Source organism: Salvia miltiorrhiza, chromosome 2, assembly GCF_028751815.1.
Source record: "Salvia miltiorrhiza cultivar Shanhuang (shh) chromosome 2, IMPLAD_Smil_shh, whole genome shotgun sequence".
NCBI lineage: Eukaryota > Viridiplantae > Streptophyta > Magnoliopsida > Lamiales > Lamiaceae > Salvia > Salvia miltiorrhiza.
In genome coordinates, this window is record NC_080388.1 from 30344653 (window position 1) to 30364295 (window position 19643).

A 19643-nucleotide genomic window follows, 5' to 3' on the forward strand; every position below is an offset into this window, starting at 1 on the left:
CAACCATAGTTTTTTATATGATTAAATCTTACCAATTGTCAGTGGGACTAAATTAGCTTGAATTGGAATTGACATGCTATAATTTTTCCCTTTGTTTTGCAGGTTCTCTTTGCTTGGTTTTCTGTCGAGCAGGTGGTGTGCAGATAAATTCTGTAACTTTTCTCAATTCTAATCACTTCATTCTAATTTTTCTCAATTCTCATTCATTTTTTATTTTTTTCTAAATTTTTAATCAATTTATATATAGATATTATAAACATTGCATGTTATCCTCATAGTGATATTCAAGCGACGTAGACTTTGATCTATTAATAAAATAATACACTTCTTTTGTGTGAATGACATTGAGTGAAAGATTTGAATTATGATTTTTTTTAAATTATCACGTTTATTTTGAATTAATTAATTAATCAGTATCTTATATTATATGCTTCGAGTCACTATATATGTAACAACAAGATTCCAATTAATTTAATTTATTATCTTTTTATCTTCTTTTTTTTTTGCCTAAACTAACCTGGAGTAAAATTTAAATAATTGATATTGAAGTAACATTTAAATAATTAAGATAGAGAAAAGACGCAAAGAATACAAAGAAAACTAGGGAGAAGAAACAACCAGTCTTAATAAAGTTTTAACTATAATTAATTAAATCAGGGGTAGACAGGGCACATTAATGTAAAACGACTTATATTTTACAAATAAATTTTTTATAGAACGACTTATAAAAAAGATTGGAGGGAGTATTATACTTCATGATATCCAACTTTGCAATTTCAAATTAAAAACATATATGATTCTCCTTAATTTTATCTTCCCTGAAAAATTATCTTCGACCTCATGGATATATATCAAATAACCATTAAATTCAATTGTGAACATTTTTTCCCTTCAAAGATTTGAACATGCTATTGATTTTTTTTATATGTTTGTATGATTATTTAATGGTTTTTAGATGTGGAAATTGATTAGAGATTTAGAAGAAAAAAAAAAGAATTAAGTTGGGAGAAATGCATATGTAGCCAAAAGTTTGTATGAATTCTGACAACCACATTTTTTTTATTATACTTCATGATATCTAACTATGCAATTTCAAATTTAAAAATGTATATGATTCTCCTTAATTTTATATTCGTTGAAAAATTATCTTCGACCTCATGGATATATATAAAATAACATTAAATTCAATTATTAACATTTTTTCCTTCAAAAATCATTAAATATCTAAAAATTATTATATTAATATTCCACAGATCAATGAATTTTATTTCTATCCATACACGAAATATAGAAAATACATAAGTATTTGTAATTTTGAGGTTGTTATGATTATACTAATATTATCCTTCATGATTAGGGCTGTAAACGAGCCGAGCCGAGCCGAATACAAGCAGGCTCGAGCTCGGCTCGTTTAAATACTCAGGTGTTCGAGCTCGATTCGAGCTTTTATCTTGATGATCGAGCTCGGCTCGTCACCCACTTACTAAGCTCGAGCTCGGTTCGAGTTCGGCTCGGGTGATACTCGATAATGTCGAATTCGAACTTGAGCTCGAGTTCGGCTCGTTAGATGTTCGTATATATGATGTTCAAGCTCGAATTTGTTATAAATTTAAGAAAATCTTCTTAATTAATATGTTATTCGAGTTCGAGTTCGACTCGTTTAAGGCTCGTGTACTAACTCGATTGAAGGTTCATGAACAGGCTCGCGAACATGTTCGTGAACAATCGAATTCGAACATGTTCGCGAGCTCAACGAGTCGAACACTGTCAGGCTCGAGCTCAGCTCGATAAAAATTTCGAGCTCGAAATCAAGCTCGAGCTCGGCTCGTTTATTATCGAATCGAGCTCCGAACGAGCTTTTTTCTAGCCGAATCTCGAATAGCTCGCGAGTAGCTCTGTTCATTTACAGCCCTATTCATGATCAATGGAATTTTATTTATATTCCTACACGAAAAAATAGAAAATACATAAGTATTTGTAATTTTGAGGTTGTAATGATTATAGTAATATTATACTTCATGATATCCAACTTTGCAATTTCATGTGTGCGTGTGTTGGCCAAGCAGCAAGGGGTTAATGTTTAAGGCTAAAGGTCTTAGGTTTGAGTCCCCTGTGGAACGGCCTTTTAATTTCTTTATCTAATATTGTAAATTTATCCAACTTTGCAATTTCAAATTAAAAACGTATATGAACGAGTGCATAAATTATGTAGTTTTTATTATTCATACTATTTATTGTTAGCACACACATATACGTATAGATGTTCAAGAATCCATATTTATTTTTTGCGGAAGACTTCACTAATTTTAGAATCTAAATAAATTAAAAGATTATCTAGATGCTTACGTGGAACTTTCTCTATTTATTAATCTTTTATTATTTATTGTTAATATATATTTTTTTGAAATGTTATGAGTTTTTATTGAGATAGATAACTAATTATCGTAACAACTTATATTTGATTAGATATTTAATAAAATTAAGCGTATTTAGGTAATTGTATTTGGGTAATTAGCTGATATTACTATTATGAATTTAGAATGAAAATGAGTACTAAAATTATTTTTAATTGAGTTTAAAACGGATACGAGTATATAAACGAAATTCATAATATGTAAATTGTATAATTATCAAATTTATATTTAAAATTAATAACAAAATTTATATATAATAATGGACGCGGCAACAAACTAGTAATTCTTGAATTCTTTGCTGCAAAGTTGTACTAGTAGTGCTGTAAAAATCCCATGTTTTTATATTAACCCACACAAAGTCACATTATTTCTATAAATTTGATGCATCATTGATTTTGGATCTAGAAATACGAAAGGTAGGCGGTCCATTGACGGCGGCCGCTCAATTAGGAGATTATGGAGGAAATTAGATTAGGGATATAATTGTAATTTTATAAAATTAAAATAAATCGATCCAACTCCATAAAATGATTTAATTTCAAAAACCACAAGTTGTCTAGATAGCTTTATTGTTAACTAAATCGATGCTTACTTTGCGGCGGGACGGCTTCTTGTCGTGTGAACCGACGGTTGACGGTTTTAGTGAGACGTGGCAGCCATTAATTTACATATCTTGAAATGAATCAAGGTGACATGTTACACATATATTTACTTTATGTATTCTGAGTTGTAAGTGAAAAATCATTGCTGATAGCTACATTTTATTGAAATCAAGATTTCAATTAATCAGTTTTCATACAAATTGATTTAGTGGGAGGGCTTTGGCACGAAAAGTCCAACCAAAGATGGTCTAAATATATTTGGATGGTGCATGTGAAAATTAATGCTATTAAGTAATATACATACGATAGATACAAAAGAAATTTAAAGTAGTTAATTCTATTTTGAACGTTGAAGTCGGCAGGGCACATGCAAGATTGACAAAATTATAGGTTCGTTGGATAAGTGGATAAGAATTAAGAAGGGAAGAGAATCGCCACATCACATATCATGGTTTCTTAATCACCAATTGCTTTTAAGGTTATTCGATTTCACATAGTTGTTATACCATTTTTCAACAATTATTTCAACTGAAATAAATGTTTTATGCTATGCCGTGATGATTGTGTATATGACTGTTGACTTTCTATCTTAAAATTGCTAAATTGGTCGACTTGAGTGTAAGCTTTTACATCTTTTCAATATTTAGGAACGAATCTAGAATTTGATATTGGAATGCGCAAAAAGAATACATTTTGACCGATGATAACCTCAGTGCTACAGTGGTGATCGAAGTTCTGTGGAGGAGAGAATTAGGGGTGAGCAGTCGGTCCGGACCGGACCGACAAAACCGATGACCGAATTTCTAAAATTTTTAGGACCGAACCGGACCGACGTAAACGCTAGGACCGAACCGGAACCGGACCGAAACCGCCGTCGGTTCTCGGTCCGGTTCAGTCCAAAACCGAAAAAACTGGGCAGTTTGCGAAATTAACCCAAAAATCACATTTTTACACATATTTAACCTGTTTAACAACAATAATTCAAATATTAATAATATTAATAATTAAAATATTAATAAAAATATTAGAAATAATTAAAATATTAGAGAATTAGGGTTTTAGAATATTAGAAATAATTAAAATATTAATAATATTAATAAAAATATTAAATATATATATATATTCGGTTCGGTCCGGTTTTCATCGGTTTTGGCCTCCTCCGGACCGAAACCGAACCGACCATAAGTCGGTCCATGAAAATGGGACTGGACCGGACCAATCATTGGACAAAAACCGGCCCGGACCGAGGAAACCGATCGGTTCGGTTCGATCCGTCGGTTTTGGTCCGGTTTTGCTGATCCCTAGAGAGAATGATATTTCCAGTCTGATTTTTTTGCTCGTGTTGCACATGTCATAAACACATCAATTTTATTTTACTTTTTCATGTATTTTGGGCTGAACCAATTTTTTAATTTCTTTGCATGCATCACACTTCAAAGAAAAAAAATTGGGCTTGTATTGGGTTAAAATTCGGTGGGCTCATAATAAATTTGCCCATGATTTCGATCCCCCTCAAAAGAAAAATAGTATTTTTGATTGTGTGCTTACGAAAATATTCAGTGTTTCTTCTTGAATTAAAACTCATTTATATGTATTTTATTGTTTCGAAAACCAGGATGTCTCGATTTAAGGAATATATGTATATCTCATTAGGTTTCTCACGTGTATTAGCAATTTGCATCCCGTGCAATGCACGTAAAACTCTTTTATATTTATATATTTATATAAAATTGATACTAATTCAATTATCATATTTGTAAATATAATAAAAAATTAATTTTAATTAAATATATTTGAGCTGAATATTGAAAAAAATAAAAATATAAAGAAGAATTCACAATAGTAAAAATTACTATTATGAAAAGTAAAAAAAAAATAATAAGTTAAATAATAAAAAAGAAATAAAAATAGATTTATTCAAAAAAAGATGAGAGATGATTTTTTTAATTTAATCTTTAAATAAATACTCCCGTTGTCCGCAATATCGTTTTCACATTTGTCATTTTGATCCGTCCTCTATATCGTTTCAACTACCATTTATAATTGTAGGGTCCACATAACACTTTATATCGCTTCCACCATTTATTCTCTTATTCTCTTAACCTTATTCCACTACCAATTTCCTCATCCTCACTATCCTTAAGAACTCGAAATCTGTTAGTATCGAGAATACACTTCACTTCCCTATTAGTATCCACCAGAATCAAAATAGCATCCAATAAATCCGGTCCAGACATGCTTGCAAAAATATTGTCATTAGGAAAGGTATTATCCGCATCCGTAGCCTTGGCTTGCCATGAAGGCTTCTTTGAAATAGGAACTCCAGAATGAATAGTCTCATTTGATTTAAAGTTTTCCACATCATCCAGCATCTCATCTCAAGGCTTAATTCTTGATCTTATTACATTTATCAACACTATACCCAGTGATCCTACAGTGGGTACAAATAAAAGGCAACTGCTCATAATAGAATTGTAACAGCTCGACTCTCGGGAGAATAAGAAACGAGCTACTTAATGGGATTGCTAGACTTTGTTAGAATAAAATAGGTGATATGTTCTTAGATTCGGGTAGCATATTTTTAATAAAGGAGTGCCGCAATTGAAGGATAATAAATAAAACAATTAAGATAGAAATTTTCCCAACCAGGATCAAAAGTTCGGAGGTCTGAGACAAAGAGGAAACACTTCATACTAGACATACATATATGCGAGGTTCAATCGCTAGGAATGCGAATGCCAAAAGAGTTCATAATAATTAGGCTAAGAATATTTAAAGAGTCGATCTCAAAAGATATCCACTTAAGTGAATATTATGGCAGCGGAAATTATTAATTGAAACTACAGCAACATCCTCCCTCAGCCTCGCATGACACCACCTGCCGCTCAACCTGCAGAAGGTTTTGAAAACAATTGCAGGGCCGAGTACTAATATACTCAGTGGGTTTAGCCATTTGAAAATATTTGAAAATCCATTTAAAAGAATAATCCATGCTATGAACAGTATAACATAGAAATATTTGAAAGCATGCCATGCATACTTAAAATAAATTTGTGGATCCATTTCCAGTCTTCTCTCTATTGGTGCTTCACCTATAATGTGAACATGTGGGAGCAGCCCACAGAGGTCCACTACCATGCATGTTTCAGAAATGGGAGCAACCCAAGTTTGACAGTCTGAGGCAAGTGGGAACAACCCACAATACCCCTTTGTGTGTACACAATCCTAACCAGGGCGATCCAATCGCTACGCCGGCTAGGACCCGATCGTTAGATAACATAGGAGCACTTTAAACAATAGAGAGATAAGAAATATTTTAACATGGACATTCATTTGCATTTGCATAATACAAGTAGAACTCAATAACTCAAAGCATACTTTGGAAAATAAAACCCACCTTGATAGGACAAGCCTGTAGATAAAATTTGCACAATTCTTTTTTTGTAAAACCAGAGCTAAAACCTTCTATCAAGTGGACCTACAAGATAATCTAATCTTATAGGTCGCAAAATATCGTATGAGCTAACAATTCTACCAAGCTGCTAAATCTTAATATTCTACACCCGGATTTTCAAAACTCGATTAGAAATCTGGAAAAAAAAATCAAATTTATCAAAATACTTTTATTGCAATATTCACTATGCATATTCATATCATATTTCAAAATCACATAAAGTAAATAATTACACTTAATAAAATAAATAGGCTTATTAAAAAATTAGTTGATTAAGAACTTAACTAATTAATTTTAAGTAAAGCATGATTTAACAAAAATTAAATCAGCCCAACATCTAAAAAAAAATGCAGCCCAATTCTTTTATTAAATCAGACACATCTTGAATCATGATATAGGCCTAAAAATTTAATAGTCCAATACTAAAAACCCTACCCCACAACCCATCTCCTTTATTAAAAGAAAAATCACACACACACACAACCCACACAACACGGACGCACGCACGCACGCACGCACACACACACCCAGACGCACCCTCTCCCTCTCACGCTACTGCCGTCACCGCCTGACGGCCCGATGGAGGCCGGAAGCCCCCCTCCTTTTATCTCCTCCGACTTCTCTCTTCTCCTGCTTCTCTCCCTCTTCTCCGTCGACGGCAGCGAAAGCCACCATCGGCGCTGCGTCGACAGTAGCATGGCAGCAGCTGCCGCCTCCCCTTCGCCCGTCTCCCTCTCGACCGGCAGCAGCAGCTGCCTTCGTCGTCCCTGCACGAAGCAGCGTCGCTGCCTCTTCTTTCCTCCAGATCCGACACCGCTGGCGCCGCGTCGACAGGAGCACAGCAGCAGCGGCGCCGTGACAGTGCTGGCGCCGTGGCCGACGCCTCCTCCTCCTCCTGCCATGTCGAGCAGCCGATGCTGCTCTCCTTCTCCGGCTAAAAATCGCCGCCCAACACCCCTCCCCAAATCATCTCAAAACCCTCTATCTCATTCTAGTCTTCTAATTCCTTTGAAATGGTGAAGAGAAATTTTAATCTTTTCTTATGAAAAAAAAAATTCAATCTTTTCTTATGCATTGGGAAAAACACTTGAGAAATATACTTACAAGTTGTGTTCTTTGATTTGTTTGGTGTATGGCTGAATTTGATTTGAGGTAGATATTGTTCAAAGAGATTTCTTGTGTTTCGATTGAAATTCTGGAAATAAGGAAAATAGAAGGAAGAATTGTGTTTACTGTGAAAATGGTATGAATGAGCTTGGGATGTCAAATTTATTCCAGAAAAGTAAAATGCATGTAAGGTGATTGGCTTAAGATGTGGTGAATGATAGAGTGATACGTGGTTGAATTTCTTGATGAATATGACACATGGCTGCTGCAAAAAACATAACCCATAAATCTCTCTACAAAAACAAAAGTCAAAAATCTACAAAATTTAATAAGAGTATGTGGGCTGATATGAATTTTAAAAAAAATTGTGGATAAAAATGGGCTTATAAAATACACATAATCTTAACTCAAAATTAAATAAGCTCCAAACTAGATAAGTTAGTATAATAGTTCTATTTAGGCCCAATTCAAATTAAAAGTAAATGAAAAATAAAATGTAAGACCATTTCCTTTGAGCTCGTCTGGTGTTAATATGAAATAAATTCACATAGTCACGTATTTGCATTTAATCTCTCTTGGTAAAATTTGATAAAATCTTTTATTAAAAGAAATACCCTTTTTTTATCTACAAAAATTTTATCCGGGCAAGAATTCACTTAAATAATATTCTAAGTTCAAGTATTCTCGAGAAATCCTATTAGGAAAAATCGGGGTGTTACAAGAATTCAACGTGATAAGAAGCATCATCACCTTGAACTTGCATCGACTCTTGAAGCGGAAGGGATAAATCAACTTCAACGAGCAATCTAACAAAATGCCCAACGTCAGCATGGGCAGACGCCCCATCAATCTTAATAGGTGTGCCAACCACGTTGCCAATAGCCGTGATAGCTTCCAGATGCCAAACCTCCACAAGGAGAAAATATATTCTAACCCAAACTTGGCTCAGCGAAGACACTTCCTTATAAGGATTAAAACCTTTTACCCATTCCCTTATTCGAAGCGAGCCCTTCGATAACTCCCACAAAGATCGAGCTTTCACAAGTTTTTTCTCCTCCATTGTTTGAAACTTCATGATAAAAAAACCTTTGAACATAGGAATCAGCTTCCATGCCGAAGAAATTTTCCAAAGGGATTGAAGTTCCTACTTAAGATCAGTTGTCGGACGAGGCTTATCGCCTTTCTTCAAAAGCAATCTTCCAATAATCGAAAATTGATATTCCTCAAAGTGTTGCTTATAAAATTCAGAAGGCAAAGAAAAAGTGAAACCATGACCAGATTCTTGGGCTTGAAGTGCTGTGAACTTTTGAGTGAAGACGTCTGGACGTCGTAAAACTCGAGGAGCAACTACCCCCACATAAGAACTGCACTAAACATCATCACTAGTGCGATTCCCTGGATTAGTGTTTTCCAGGAGAAACTCTCCCTTTGCGCCAGAGGCAAGTGTAACACGACTAGCATCAGGCACCACTGACGATGTCGCGGAGATGGCAGTAGGAGTCCCTCTCTGACGACCTTCGTTGTGAATGTTCGGAGACACCCTCGGCGAAAGTTGGCGGCCATGGTTGGGCGAGGAATGAGGCAAAATTTTGCGGCCATGGCTGGGCGAGGAAACCTTAGGTGAGGAACCACACTGGGGAGGTTGAACCCGGATTTGTCCATAGTCGTCAGCAAAAGGTCGTCACGCGTAGACGCAGACGCAGACGGAGAGGCGCCGGACTTGTCCAGAAGCATTCGACTATCGCGCGCTGCAGAAACCGAATGAACGCTGCCGCTGAGGAGATGAGAAAAATTTTGAAGATAATTCTCCACCATAAAAAGCGAACCAGAACCAGAACCAAGAGTGATGCCGCCCATCGAGCGACTGGCGCCGCCGGGGCTGGCGGCGCACTAAGAAGAGCATAGAACGATAAGGCTCATCACTAGGGCAGAGCGTCTCCGAAATTAACGGTATCGCATGTTCCATATTGGATATTTTATAATTAATCGAATTTCACAATTTTTATAAGAAAAAAAAGAATATAATGAAAAAGAAAATGAAAAGGAAAAATATAGTTTACAAATATACCTTTAATTTTATTATAACTACAAAATTATTTGATTTTGAAATTAATTTCAAATTGAAAGTTGTCTTTTTAATATATTATTATAGATTATAGATTATAAAGACCAATTTCACCAATCTATATATCTATAAACATGTCACACCTCAATTCTTGAATGAATAACTATAATCGAGACGCAACCAATTCATAGAAATAAAAAAGGGAAAACCTTGTTGAAATTCGAGTATGGGAAAACAAGTCGGGCTACGCCGCTTTGGATCACAAGTTTTGTTTCATGCTTATGATAACTAGCATTGATTAGCATAAAACTAGAAATAATGAGTCTAAGCTCGATCAGAGATGATATTCGAAATATAACATGAAAGCATTAAGTTAAGAAAGCGAAAGACAAATAAAAGCTAATACTACAGTGGAAATCAAAATACGGAGTTGAACCCTAGGATCAGATCTGCCCCGCAGCACCAGCCATTCAACCTGAAAACATTTGAGAATATTTTGGCTAAGTACTAATGTGCTTAGTGGGCATGCAACTTTTTAAACATTTGACATTTTTGTAAGAGCAGTTTATCTGATCATTTTTGACATAACTTAGGAGGTTTTGAAGTAAAAGAACTTCTAAGTATGTTAAAACAATTCATTTATTTGCGTGCAATTCTCACACTCTATTTTGTCGCTCGCTGTGATCCTGGACGTTACACCATTATCAGATCGCTTCCTCCTACTTACTTGAACTAAGGGCGTAACATAGACACAAGTCGGGCTACGCCCCTTTGGATCACAAGTTTTGTTTCATGCTTATGATAACTAGCATTGATTAGCATAAAACTAGAAATAATGAGTCTAAGCTCGATCAGAGATGATATTCGAAATATAACATGAAAGCATTAAGTTAAGAAAGCGAAAGACAAATAAAAGCTAATACTACAGTGGAAGTCAAAATACGGAGTTGAACCCTAGCATCAGATCTGCCCCGCAGCACCAGCCATTCAACCTGAAAACATTTGAGAATATTTTGGCTAAGTACTAATGTGCTTAGTGGGCATGCAACTTTTTAAACATTTGACATTTTTGTAAGAGCAGTTTATCTGATCATTTTTGACATAACTTAGGAGGTTTTGAAGTAAAAGAACTTCTAAGTATGTTAAAACAATTCATTTATTTGCGTGCAATTCTCACACTCTATTTTGTCGCTCGCTGTGATCCTGGACGTTACACCATTATCAGATCGCTTCCTCCTACTTACTTGAACTAAGGGCGTAACATAGACACAAGTCGGGCTACGCCCCTTTGGATCACAAGTTTTGTTTCATGCTTATGATAACTAGCATTGATTAGCATAAAACTAGAAATAATGAGTCTAAGCTCGATCAGAGATGATATTCGAAATATAACATGAAAGCATTAAGTTAAGAAAGCGAAAGACAAATAAAAGCTAATACTACAGTGGAAGTCAAAATACGGAGTTGAACCCTAGCATCAGATCTGCCCCGCAGCACCAGCCATTCAACCTGAAAACATTTGAGAATATTTTGGCTAAGTACTAATGTGCTTAGTGGGCATGCAACTTTTTAAACATTTGACATTTTTGTAAGAGCAGTTTATCTGATCATTTTTGACATAACTTAGGAGGTTTTGAAGTAAAAGAACTTCTAAGTATGTTAAAACAATTCATTTATTTGCGTGCAATTCTCACACTCTATTTTGTCGCTCGCTGTGATCCTGGACGTTACACCATTATCAGATCGCTTCCTCCTACTTACTTGAACTAAGGGCGTAACATAGACACAAGTCGGGCTACGCCCCTTTGGATCACAAGTTTTGTTTCATGCTTATGATAACTAGCATTGATTAGCATAAAACTAGAAATAATGAGTCTAAGCTCGATCAGAGATGATATTCGAAATATAACATGAAAGCATTAAGTTAAGAAAGCGAAAGACAAATAAAAGCTAATACTACAGTGGAAGTCAAAATACGGAGTTGAACCCTAGCATCAGATCTGCCCCGCAGCACCAGCCATTCAACCTGAAAACATTTGAGAATATTTTGGCTAAGTACTAATGTGCTTAGTGGGCATGCAACTTTTTAAACATTTGACATTTTTGTAAGAGCAGTTTATCTGATCATTTTTGACATAACTTAGGAGGTTTTGAAGTAAAAGAACTTCTAAGTATGTTAAAACAATTCATTTATTTGCGTGCAATTCTCACACTCTATTTTGTCGCTCGCTGTGATCCTGGACGTTACACCATTATCAGATCGCTTCCTCCTACTTACTTGAACTAAGGGCGTAACATAGACAAGTTTAAATTGACCTCGGGACGCTACCCAGGCAGGCCTTACATAACATGCTTCAGGACACCGTCGAGCACCCTTATAACGCCTCTGGCTAGTGCCCGATGTAGATCAGCCCATCGGGTTAGCTAACATGTGTACACGATTCTCAAACAACGTGTTAGGTCATAAGAGAACCTGGAACAATTAATTTACGAGCCTTAAACATGGTACAATGTACAAAATATTTTATTGGATAAATAGTTTACATTTCATGAAACATTTAAAGCTTAATAGCTTAATTATACATTTGGAAAGTAAGCTCACCTTGTTAGACAAAGCTTGAAGATCATAATCATATAAACTTGTCTTTCTAATCCCCTTGGTCTACAAAGTCTACAAGAAATTCTATTCTTAATAGGTCTCGTGAGACTAACTTAGTGTCTTAGTGGGTGTGCTAAACATTCTTGACTCATTAGGCTGGGTTTCCAAAATTTAAATCAGTAAATATTTGAAAACTTAAATTTTTGAGTTAAGGACACCGACAATATCCTTACTCGATTTTCCTTGATAATTAGATTTATAAATAAAACCAATTAAATCATAAATACTTTTACTATGTAAAGCAAATGCAATTTCATTTCATACTTAATAATAATAATAATAATAATAATAATAATAATAATAATAATAATAATAATAATAATAATAATATGCATATCATTTTTTAAAATAATTAATCAAACTTAATTATAAGGTCTAATTAATTAAATTAGGGCAACCTAATACTTAAATAAAACACCGCTCACAGTCATTTAAAACATCGGCCCATCTGTTAAATAGGGGAAACCCAGGCTTTCAAATAAAAACAAAAAGGCTCATTTGATTAACAATTCAGTGGCCCAAACATTTCCTTAAAAAAAAAAAAAACGAGTCCAACTCAAAAGAAAAATATACACAAGCCCACCTAATCAGGCCCATACTAAAATAGAACAAGGAGGCCCAAACACCCCTCTCTCTTTAAGTCAACGCTGATGCCCTCTTTCTCTTTTCGGCTGGAAACAGTCTCATCTTCATTCTTCATCAAGAACCGCTCGTCTCTCTCTCGGCTCGTATTGCAAGCGGTAGTGCTGCCCTCAGTCTCAGTCTCCGCGACAACAATGGCTCCTTATCGCCGATGTGCCCAGACTCTCTCGTTCCTAAGTTAAACGGAAACGACAGGGCACCACTGACATGCCTTCCCCTCCTCTGTCCTCTATTCAACTTTGGCCAATGGCAGTAGCTTCCTGCCGCCACCATCCTCGCCCTCTGTCCCCCATCTCGACTTAACACCGCAAGTACAAAAATCGATGGAAAAATTAAAGTTTCAAGACTCTACTTTTATTCAAACACACATGTTTTCTTATACGTATGTAAAGCTTGTGTACTCAAGTTTCTTCGTGCGTTGCCATTTAAGAGCATTCATATTGGTTGAGTCTGTTACTGACTCATCCATGCTTCAGGACCACTTATGAGTCAAGGTCTGCATAGATCTAACTTAAATCAATTAGTATTGATTTTTTCAATAATTAAGGACATGATGACCATTATTAAATTAATACAGGGATATAAATGTAAATTTATGGATTAATCTTGCAGATAAAAAGTTCTATCAAACGTTGAATTTTTTTATCTGCCATATAAACTAATTTATCAAACACAACCTTAGATTATTCATCCACATTTATCTGCAGTGGGCTCTCTCAAACTAATTTATCAAACACAACCCTAGATTATTAAAAATTAACGAGCCTTAACTAGTTTTCGCAATCAAATGGACTCGTGCATGTAGAAAGTAGATTATATATTTTAATTTTGATTTTGATTATTAATTTTGCCGAATTGCCGCCGTCCGTGTCTGGTCTACCCGTCGCTCATTGTCAACAGCCACCGGTCGCCGCCGCGTCGTTTCAGTAGTCACCGTCGCTGCGGAATCGCCGCCGTCTGAGTCTGGTATGCGTGTCGCTCATCGTCAACAGCCACCGGCCGCCATCTCTTGTTGTTTGTTCGATTCAAGGTCAATTTCACTTCTCCCTCACTTCCTAAAGCCCTAAATGTGAGCTATAATTTACTTCCATCTCCAAAGCAACAACGATTCCTCAACATCAGGGCTACTGCGAACTTTTACAAATATGCATTTCTACTGTTGAGACACTGAAAATAAGGCTTAAAGCGTTTGCCTTTAGTGTTCGGTTGGAGCAGATTTTTGACTGCAAGCTCAGATGTCGTTCGGTTGGAGACGCCTTAAATTTTTTGATATTATCAAACTTTCTCAAGCTTGTGATTGATTTCAAGATTGTTTTCTTGAAGCTACATTCCTTCATTAAATTTCAGATAACAGAGGGGAAGATGACCCCTGTCTCATCCAAGCTTTATGCAGGTCCTCTTTTCTTCTGTATGTGTATCGAGAAATCATTTAATTTACTCTGTTTTTGAAGTATGCCTTCAGTTTGCAAATTCTATCTGACCTTATTCTGATGAACAATTTGGATTTTGCAGATGATGTGAGTCTGTTGATGGTACTAATTGACACGAATCCATTCTTTTGGAACTCGGCTCAATCCACGCTTCCTTTCTCCAAGTTCTTGACCCATGTAATCTCCTTTACTCAAGTGTAGTTGCATCACTTTCATGAAAAAAATCTGGGTTTGTTCTTTATTTGCAAATTTGATATATAAATGGAGTTTTCTTTGCAGCAATTTTAAACTCTATACTTTTGCTGATTTAGTGTAGTTCCTCCACTTCTATGAAAAAATCAAGGCTCAATGCTTATTTGCAATATGTAAAGCTGGTAATGTGGGATTTTTCTTTACAGGTACTTGCATTTTTGAATTCTATACTTTTGCTGAATCAGATGAACCAAGTGGTTGTCATTGCAGCTGGTTATAATTCGTGTGGCTACATATTTGATTCCTCAGACCCACAGAGCCAAAATCAACGGGCAGAGGATTTGCTGGATAAATTGGAGGAATTTGTGGACAATGACCAGGAACTATGTCGTGAACAGTCTGTGGATGGCCCTGGGTTCTCACTTTTATCTGGTTCCCTCTCGATGGCCCTTTGCTGTATCCTTCTCTTCCTTTTCATTGCTTTGAGAGGCATGAATATTCAGCTTAGTTATGCGGACGTTTTTTGTAGTGGTTGTCTGTTTTAATAATGAATTATTTGTTTTCCGTGACTTTGGAACCAAATAGATATTCAGAGGGTCTTCCGTACAGTGCCGCTTCATCCCCAGCCTCGGGTAAGTCTATGGTGGAATAGTTACTCAAGACATATTGTATTATTGATTGAAAGAATAATAGAAATTGATGAAGTAATGTGCCTTTTAACCCTTATTTCCCTTTGCGAAGAATTTCTTATTGGAAATAGTAATAACTAAAAAGTTAGATTAACAGTCAAACTGTAGTTGAACTAAACATAAGGTGAACCGAGAGTCTTGATTGCACTAGTCAGTAGTCACATATCACTCTGTAGTAACCTCTCCCTGTCCAATGCCTAGCATTCATTTTCCTTCTTCAACCTGACCAGTCGCTGACATATTGCCTTTTGAGTGCACAGCATTACTATCTGGAATGTTAATGTAACATGGAAGTTTTCTTAATTTCTTCCATGAAGATGATACGCATGGTTAGTTCTTTGAATGATTTATGTTCACAGTAGTCCTTTTTCCCAACTGATATATTGTGTTCCTTTCGTTGTTTCTTCAAATCTTATGCAATCTCTAAAGTATGAGTGATGCTATGATTGCAGATATTATGCTTGCATGGATCTCCAGATGGACCTGGACAGTATGTACTTATTTTTTCCTTAAAGATCTACAAAGTGCTTTAGTCTTTGTTGGTCTCTATGCTGACTCTTTGTCCCCTGCAGATATGTAGCAATCATGAATTCAATTTTTTCTGCTCAGCGATCAATGGTAATAGTGGGACTTAAGTTTTCTATTCTAAATTGTCATTTGATAAATGCTTTCTTAATTTAATCTACATGTGACGAGCAAGAGAAACAAATTTTTTTCTGGAATTATTTATGTTCTGTGTATTTTTGTCATCTTTCATGGGCTTACTTGTGTCACTATGGTTATCATATTGCTGGGTGATAAAATCAAGGCCAACTAGAGGTTGATTAGTTATTATTGCACATTTTTTCTTTCTTATCATCCATGTTGATGAAAATCGATTATACACGCCTATTACCTTAAGTACAAATTCGGAGATACATAAAAAGGAAACTGGCCCAGTAAAGGAAAATATGATCAGACTTGCAAATATCAAGTATCATAAGAGATTCATTATTGCTTAATTCATCTCTGGCACCAGCCTTGATTTTTCATCCAGCAATACAAAAACCAAAAATATCTCTTAGATCATTTGCCAATTTTATCTACATTTCTTCCTCTCAGGTTCCTATAGATGCATGCGTGATAGGAGCTCAACACTCTGCTTTCCTACAGCAGGTAGCGAATCTATTAGATGTTACCAATTTGTTTGTTACATTATGTAATTATAAAATTATAATTCTCAGCTACTCTTTGGTATTTTGGTTGATAACATGCATAATTTTCGACAGGCTTCTTATATAACTGGTGGTGTATATCTGAAGCCGCAGATATTGGACGGATTGTTTCAGTATCTTTCGGTAATTACTTTTCCATGTTGGCAACTGTGCAATAATAAATACACTAGTATCTTGATGTATTCTTGTTGTCGAAATCTGATTCTCTAGATTGGATGTTTTTTAGTTGGCTAGAGTAGGCAAAATCTAACTCAGACTGCAATGTTCGTGTTGACTAACTTTGCTGATTGTAAGATTTTGTGGAATACAAAGAAGTTGAATTGTAAATATTTGTAGGCTGCAGATGTTTTTCTACGATCCTTAAACTATTTGGTACTAAAGTGAGACTTTTGTCACATGCAGACAGTGTTTGCTACTGATTTGCATTCTCGTTGCTTTTTACAACTTCCTAAGCCTGCAGGAGTAGACTTTCGTGCGTCGTAAGTTACTTTATAAATTTCAAAAGTTCATTTATCGATTTAACTACATGGCTCCTTGTCATGTATGTAGTTTTCATATTTCTGCATAGTTTTGATTTTTCCTTCAATCTCAAGGGATGTTAGTTAAAACCCGCTCTTATTATTTTCTCATTATTCCGTATGCCGATTGTAAACTGCCTGCGATACAGTATGCAAATTTATATTTTGGTTATTTTCCTTTATAGCATCCTATCTAATTTTCTCCATCTAGAGTGTTCTGTCCTTGTACCTCTTGTATCCACGCTGCAGATGCAAGTGCTCAACACAATACATTTGTATGCATGGTTACATATCTTGAGTAATAGTTGATTGGATTACTTCTGAATTTGGTTGTTCGTTTACTGTAAGATATTAATCATGCAGAGCCCAACGGTTCGATCAGAATATGACCTAATTACCCTATCAATGTGCAGGTGTTTCTGCCACAAAAACACAATTGATATGGGCTACATTTGCTCTGTTTGTTTATCTATATTCTGCAAGCATCAGAAGAAATGTTCTACATGTGGGTGAGTTGCAGCTTTCTCATTTATAACTCTGAAAATCCTATCATTTATTTATAGAAGCTACTAATTTCCTTGTATAGCATTGCTGTGGCTTCAATATTGTCTCCACCTATATATTGCTGTGTGCTTTATGCATCAATGTTCTTTCACATGATACGACCAATGCACACATGTCAAGTGTCATTCTGTATGATGTGTCTTAATCTTGTTCCTGTTGATGATGCAGATCAGTGTTTGGTCAGGCCCAAACACAGGACTCCTCGACAACACCGGACCGGAAGAGGAAGACACCGGTGGATGGTTAGGTCCTCAGCTGCTTTGAGGCCAATTTCCATTTGAGTTGTTGGTCTCAATGTTTTTGTGATGGTTATTGCTCTCATAATCTAATATAGCCCTTTGTCTAATTGTTTCTAAATAGATTCCCTCCCACCCCTAGTAAAATTCGATGCTAACGTTGGCAGTGATGCCCACTTCCAAGAATATAACCGTTTAAAAAGCAAAGTCATCGATGATTACTTGGATGCGTCGCATTTTTTCAAGCTTGTTGAAAGTAAAATCACTGTTTCCCAAGTTTATCAATTTTTATCTTCAATTTTTCAATTCAAGCATATCTCCAAGTCTTTGACAAACAATCGGAACAAAGCATCTTTACAAAAGAATTAAAATATACTCCCTCCTTTCCTGAAATAGGTACTCATTTAAGAATTACAGGAGTCTTATGAATTTGATTGAGTGTGCGAGAATGAAATAAGGACGATTTTTGTTGTGAGTGGATTGTGTAGAGTATATTTATCAAAAAGAAATGGATATGCATTTTAGGGACAAATCAAAAAAGAAATAGGAGTATCCATTTTAGGAACTGTTGTAAATATGTAACGCCCCGCTTTTCCCTAGCTAAATTTAGAGTGAATTTTGAACTTAGAAGTATGAGATGATTCACGCTGGAGAAATGAAACGATTTGTTTTTAATTCCAACAAATGATTTACAAAAAAAACTTTTGTAAAATTTCATTTATTCAAATTCTTATGCATTACATATTTATTTAAATTGAACAATTGAGCATTTACACGTGTTATTTATTTAACGAACCTAAGGAAATATTACAGTTCCGATAATTCAAGCAGAGGGATTTTATTTGTCCAATCAAAACATCAACTCACCCATACTCCATTTTTCCTACCCGCCACCCTACACCATCACTCATGTCCCTGCAAGCAAGCAACCTCAAAATCAGCTTTAAGCCATGCCTAAGGCTCTCTACTCCTCTGCTTAATCCAAGCACAACCCTCTCAGTTTGGTCCTCACCATTCAACAGATCTCCTTCTCACAAAAAAAAAAAGAAGAGAAAAGACTCAAGTGCAAAAATCGATTCAGTGAGGTCCAGTTTTACAGTAGCAAATCAAACACCAAACTTCAACCAAGTTCAGATGACAACAACGCAGCCTGACCCAAGTTTCTTAAGCAGCCAAACCATTCCAGTTTCCAGCCGCACAAACCCAACCGATTCTATTAAAGGTTACACCTTTAACTCATCTTGTATATCAAGCAATTGAATAGAATGTCACTCACTAATATACATATGCATAAAATTTGCGTATATATATATATATATACATTACATGAAGCATGTTAATAAAGAAAAAAAAAGGGGAAGTAGAGTTTGAAGCTTCGATTTTTATTTCTTGTTTTGAACTGGCTGCGTCGGGGTTGTTACTTCGGTGTGTGTGTGAGTCGAGTCGGGTAAAGTCCGGGCGGCGACGCTGGCTGCAAAGAGCCATTGCTGTCGACCGGAATTGAGCATAGAGATGGAGTATGTGGGTGGTGGCTGACTGAGAGAGAGAAGTGGATTGGGCTGGGTTTTGCTGAGGGCTGGGTCGGAGGAGAAGAGAGGTTGATGGAAATGAGGGAAGTGCGACGACGGCGGTTGGTGGCTGTCGTTGATGCGGCCGCCGGGGGTACAGAGGGAGATGAGGCGATGGCTGCAACTAACTGCTGCTGTTCGCTGGTCTGTTTCGAGGGACGTCAGGTGGCGGCGGTAGGCCTTGTTGGCTGCTGCGGCCGCCGATTTTCAGAGGGAGGCGGCGGCGTTCTCGCCGCAGCCAAGGAAGGAGATGGCGATGGGGTGAGGAAGAGACGAGGCTGGAGAGGCG

At 36.1% G+C, this 19643-nt stretch overlaps 1 protein-coding gene across 8 annotated transcripts; it reads left to right on the forward strand.

Annotated features, from left to right (window-relative positions):
- The first annotated feature begins 13599 nt into the window (after positions 1-13599).
- On the forward strand, positions 13600-18062 carry LOC131013283 (general transcription and DNA repair factor IIH subunit TFB4-like). 8 transcript variants are annotated; one of them, XM_057941350.1, is made up of 13 exons: positions 13613-13973; positions 14291-14351; positions 14456-14550; positions 14690-14771; positions 14875-15021; positions 15151-15197; positions 15707-15744; positions 15827-15872; positions 16356-16409; positions 16523-16591; positions 16871-16947; positions 17400-17495; positions 17719-18062. In XM_057941350.1, the coding sequence occupies exons 2-13, from the start codon at positions 14306-14308 to the stop codon at positions 17795-17797; spliced, it is 876 nt and encodes a 291-aa protein (XP_057797333.1). In that variant the 5' UTR covers positions 13613-13973; positions 14291-14305; the 3' UTR covers positions 17798-18062. The 8 variants fall into 8 exon arrangements, with proteins under 8 accessions (XP_057797332.1, XP_057797333.1, XP_057797334.1 ...); XM_057941351.1 differs by having other exon boundaries at positions 13614-13973; positions 14291-14336; XM_057941349.1 differs by lacking the exon at positions 14690-14771 and having other exon boundaries at positions 13600-13973; positions 14291-14336; positions 14772-15021.
- The last annotated feature ends 1581 nt before the right edge of the window (positions 18063-19643 follow it).

What these genes read in the sequence shown, in the direction of transcription:
- LOC131013283 (XM_057941348.1), top strand. Translation starts at nt 14,306, where the DNA reads ATGACCCCTGTCTCATCCAAGCTTTATGCAGGTCCTCTTTTCTTCT. An exon ending in TCTCCAAGTTCTTGACCCAT is followed by an intron (nt 14,551 to 14,771) that starts GTAATCTCCTTT and finishes TTTTCTTTACAG; the next exon opens with GTACTTGCATTTTTGAATTC. An exon ending in TCTCCAGATGGACCTGGACA is followed by an intron (nt 15,745 to 15,826) that starts GTATGTACTTAT and finishes TGTCCCCTGCAG; the next exon opens with ATATGTAGCAATCATGAATT.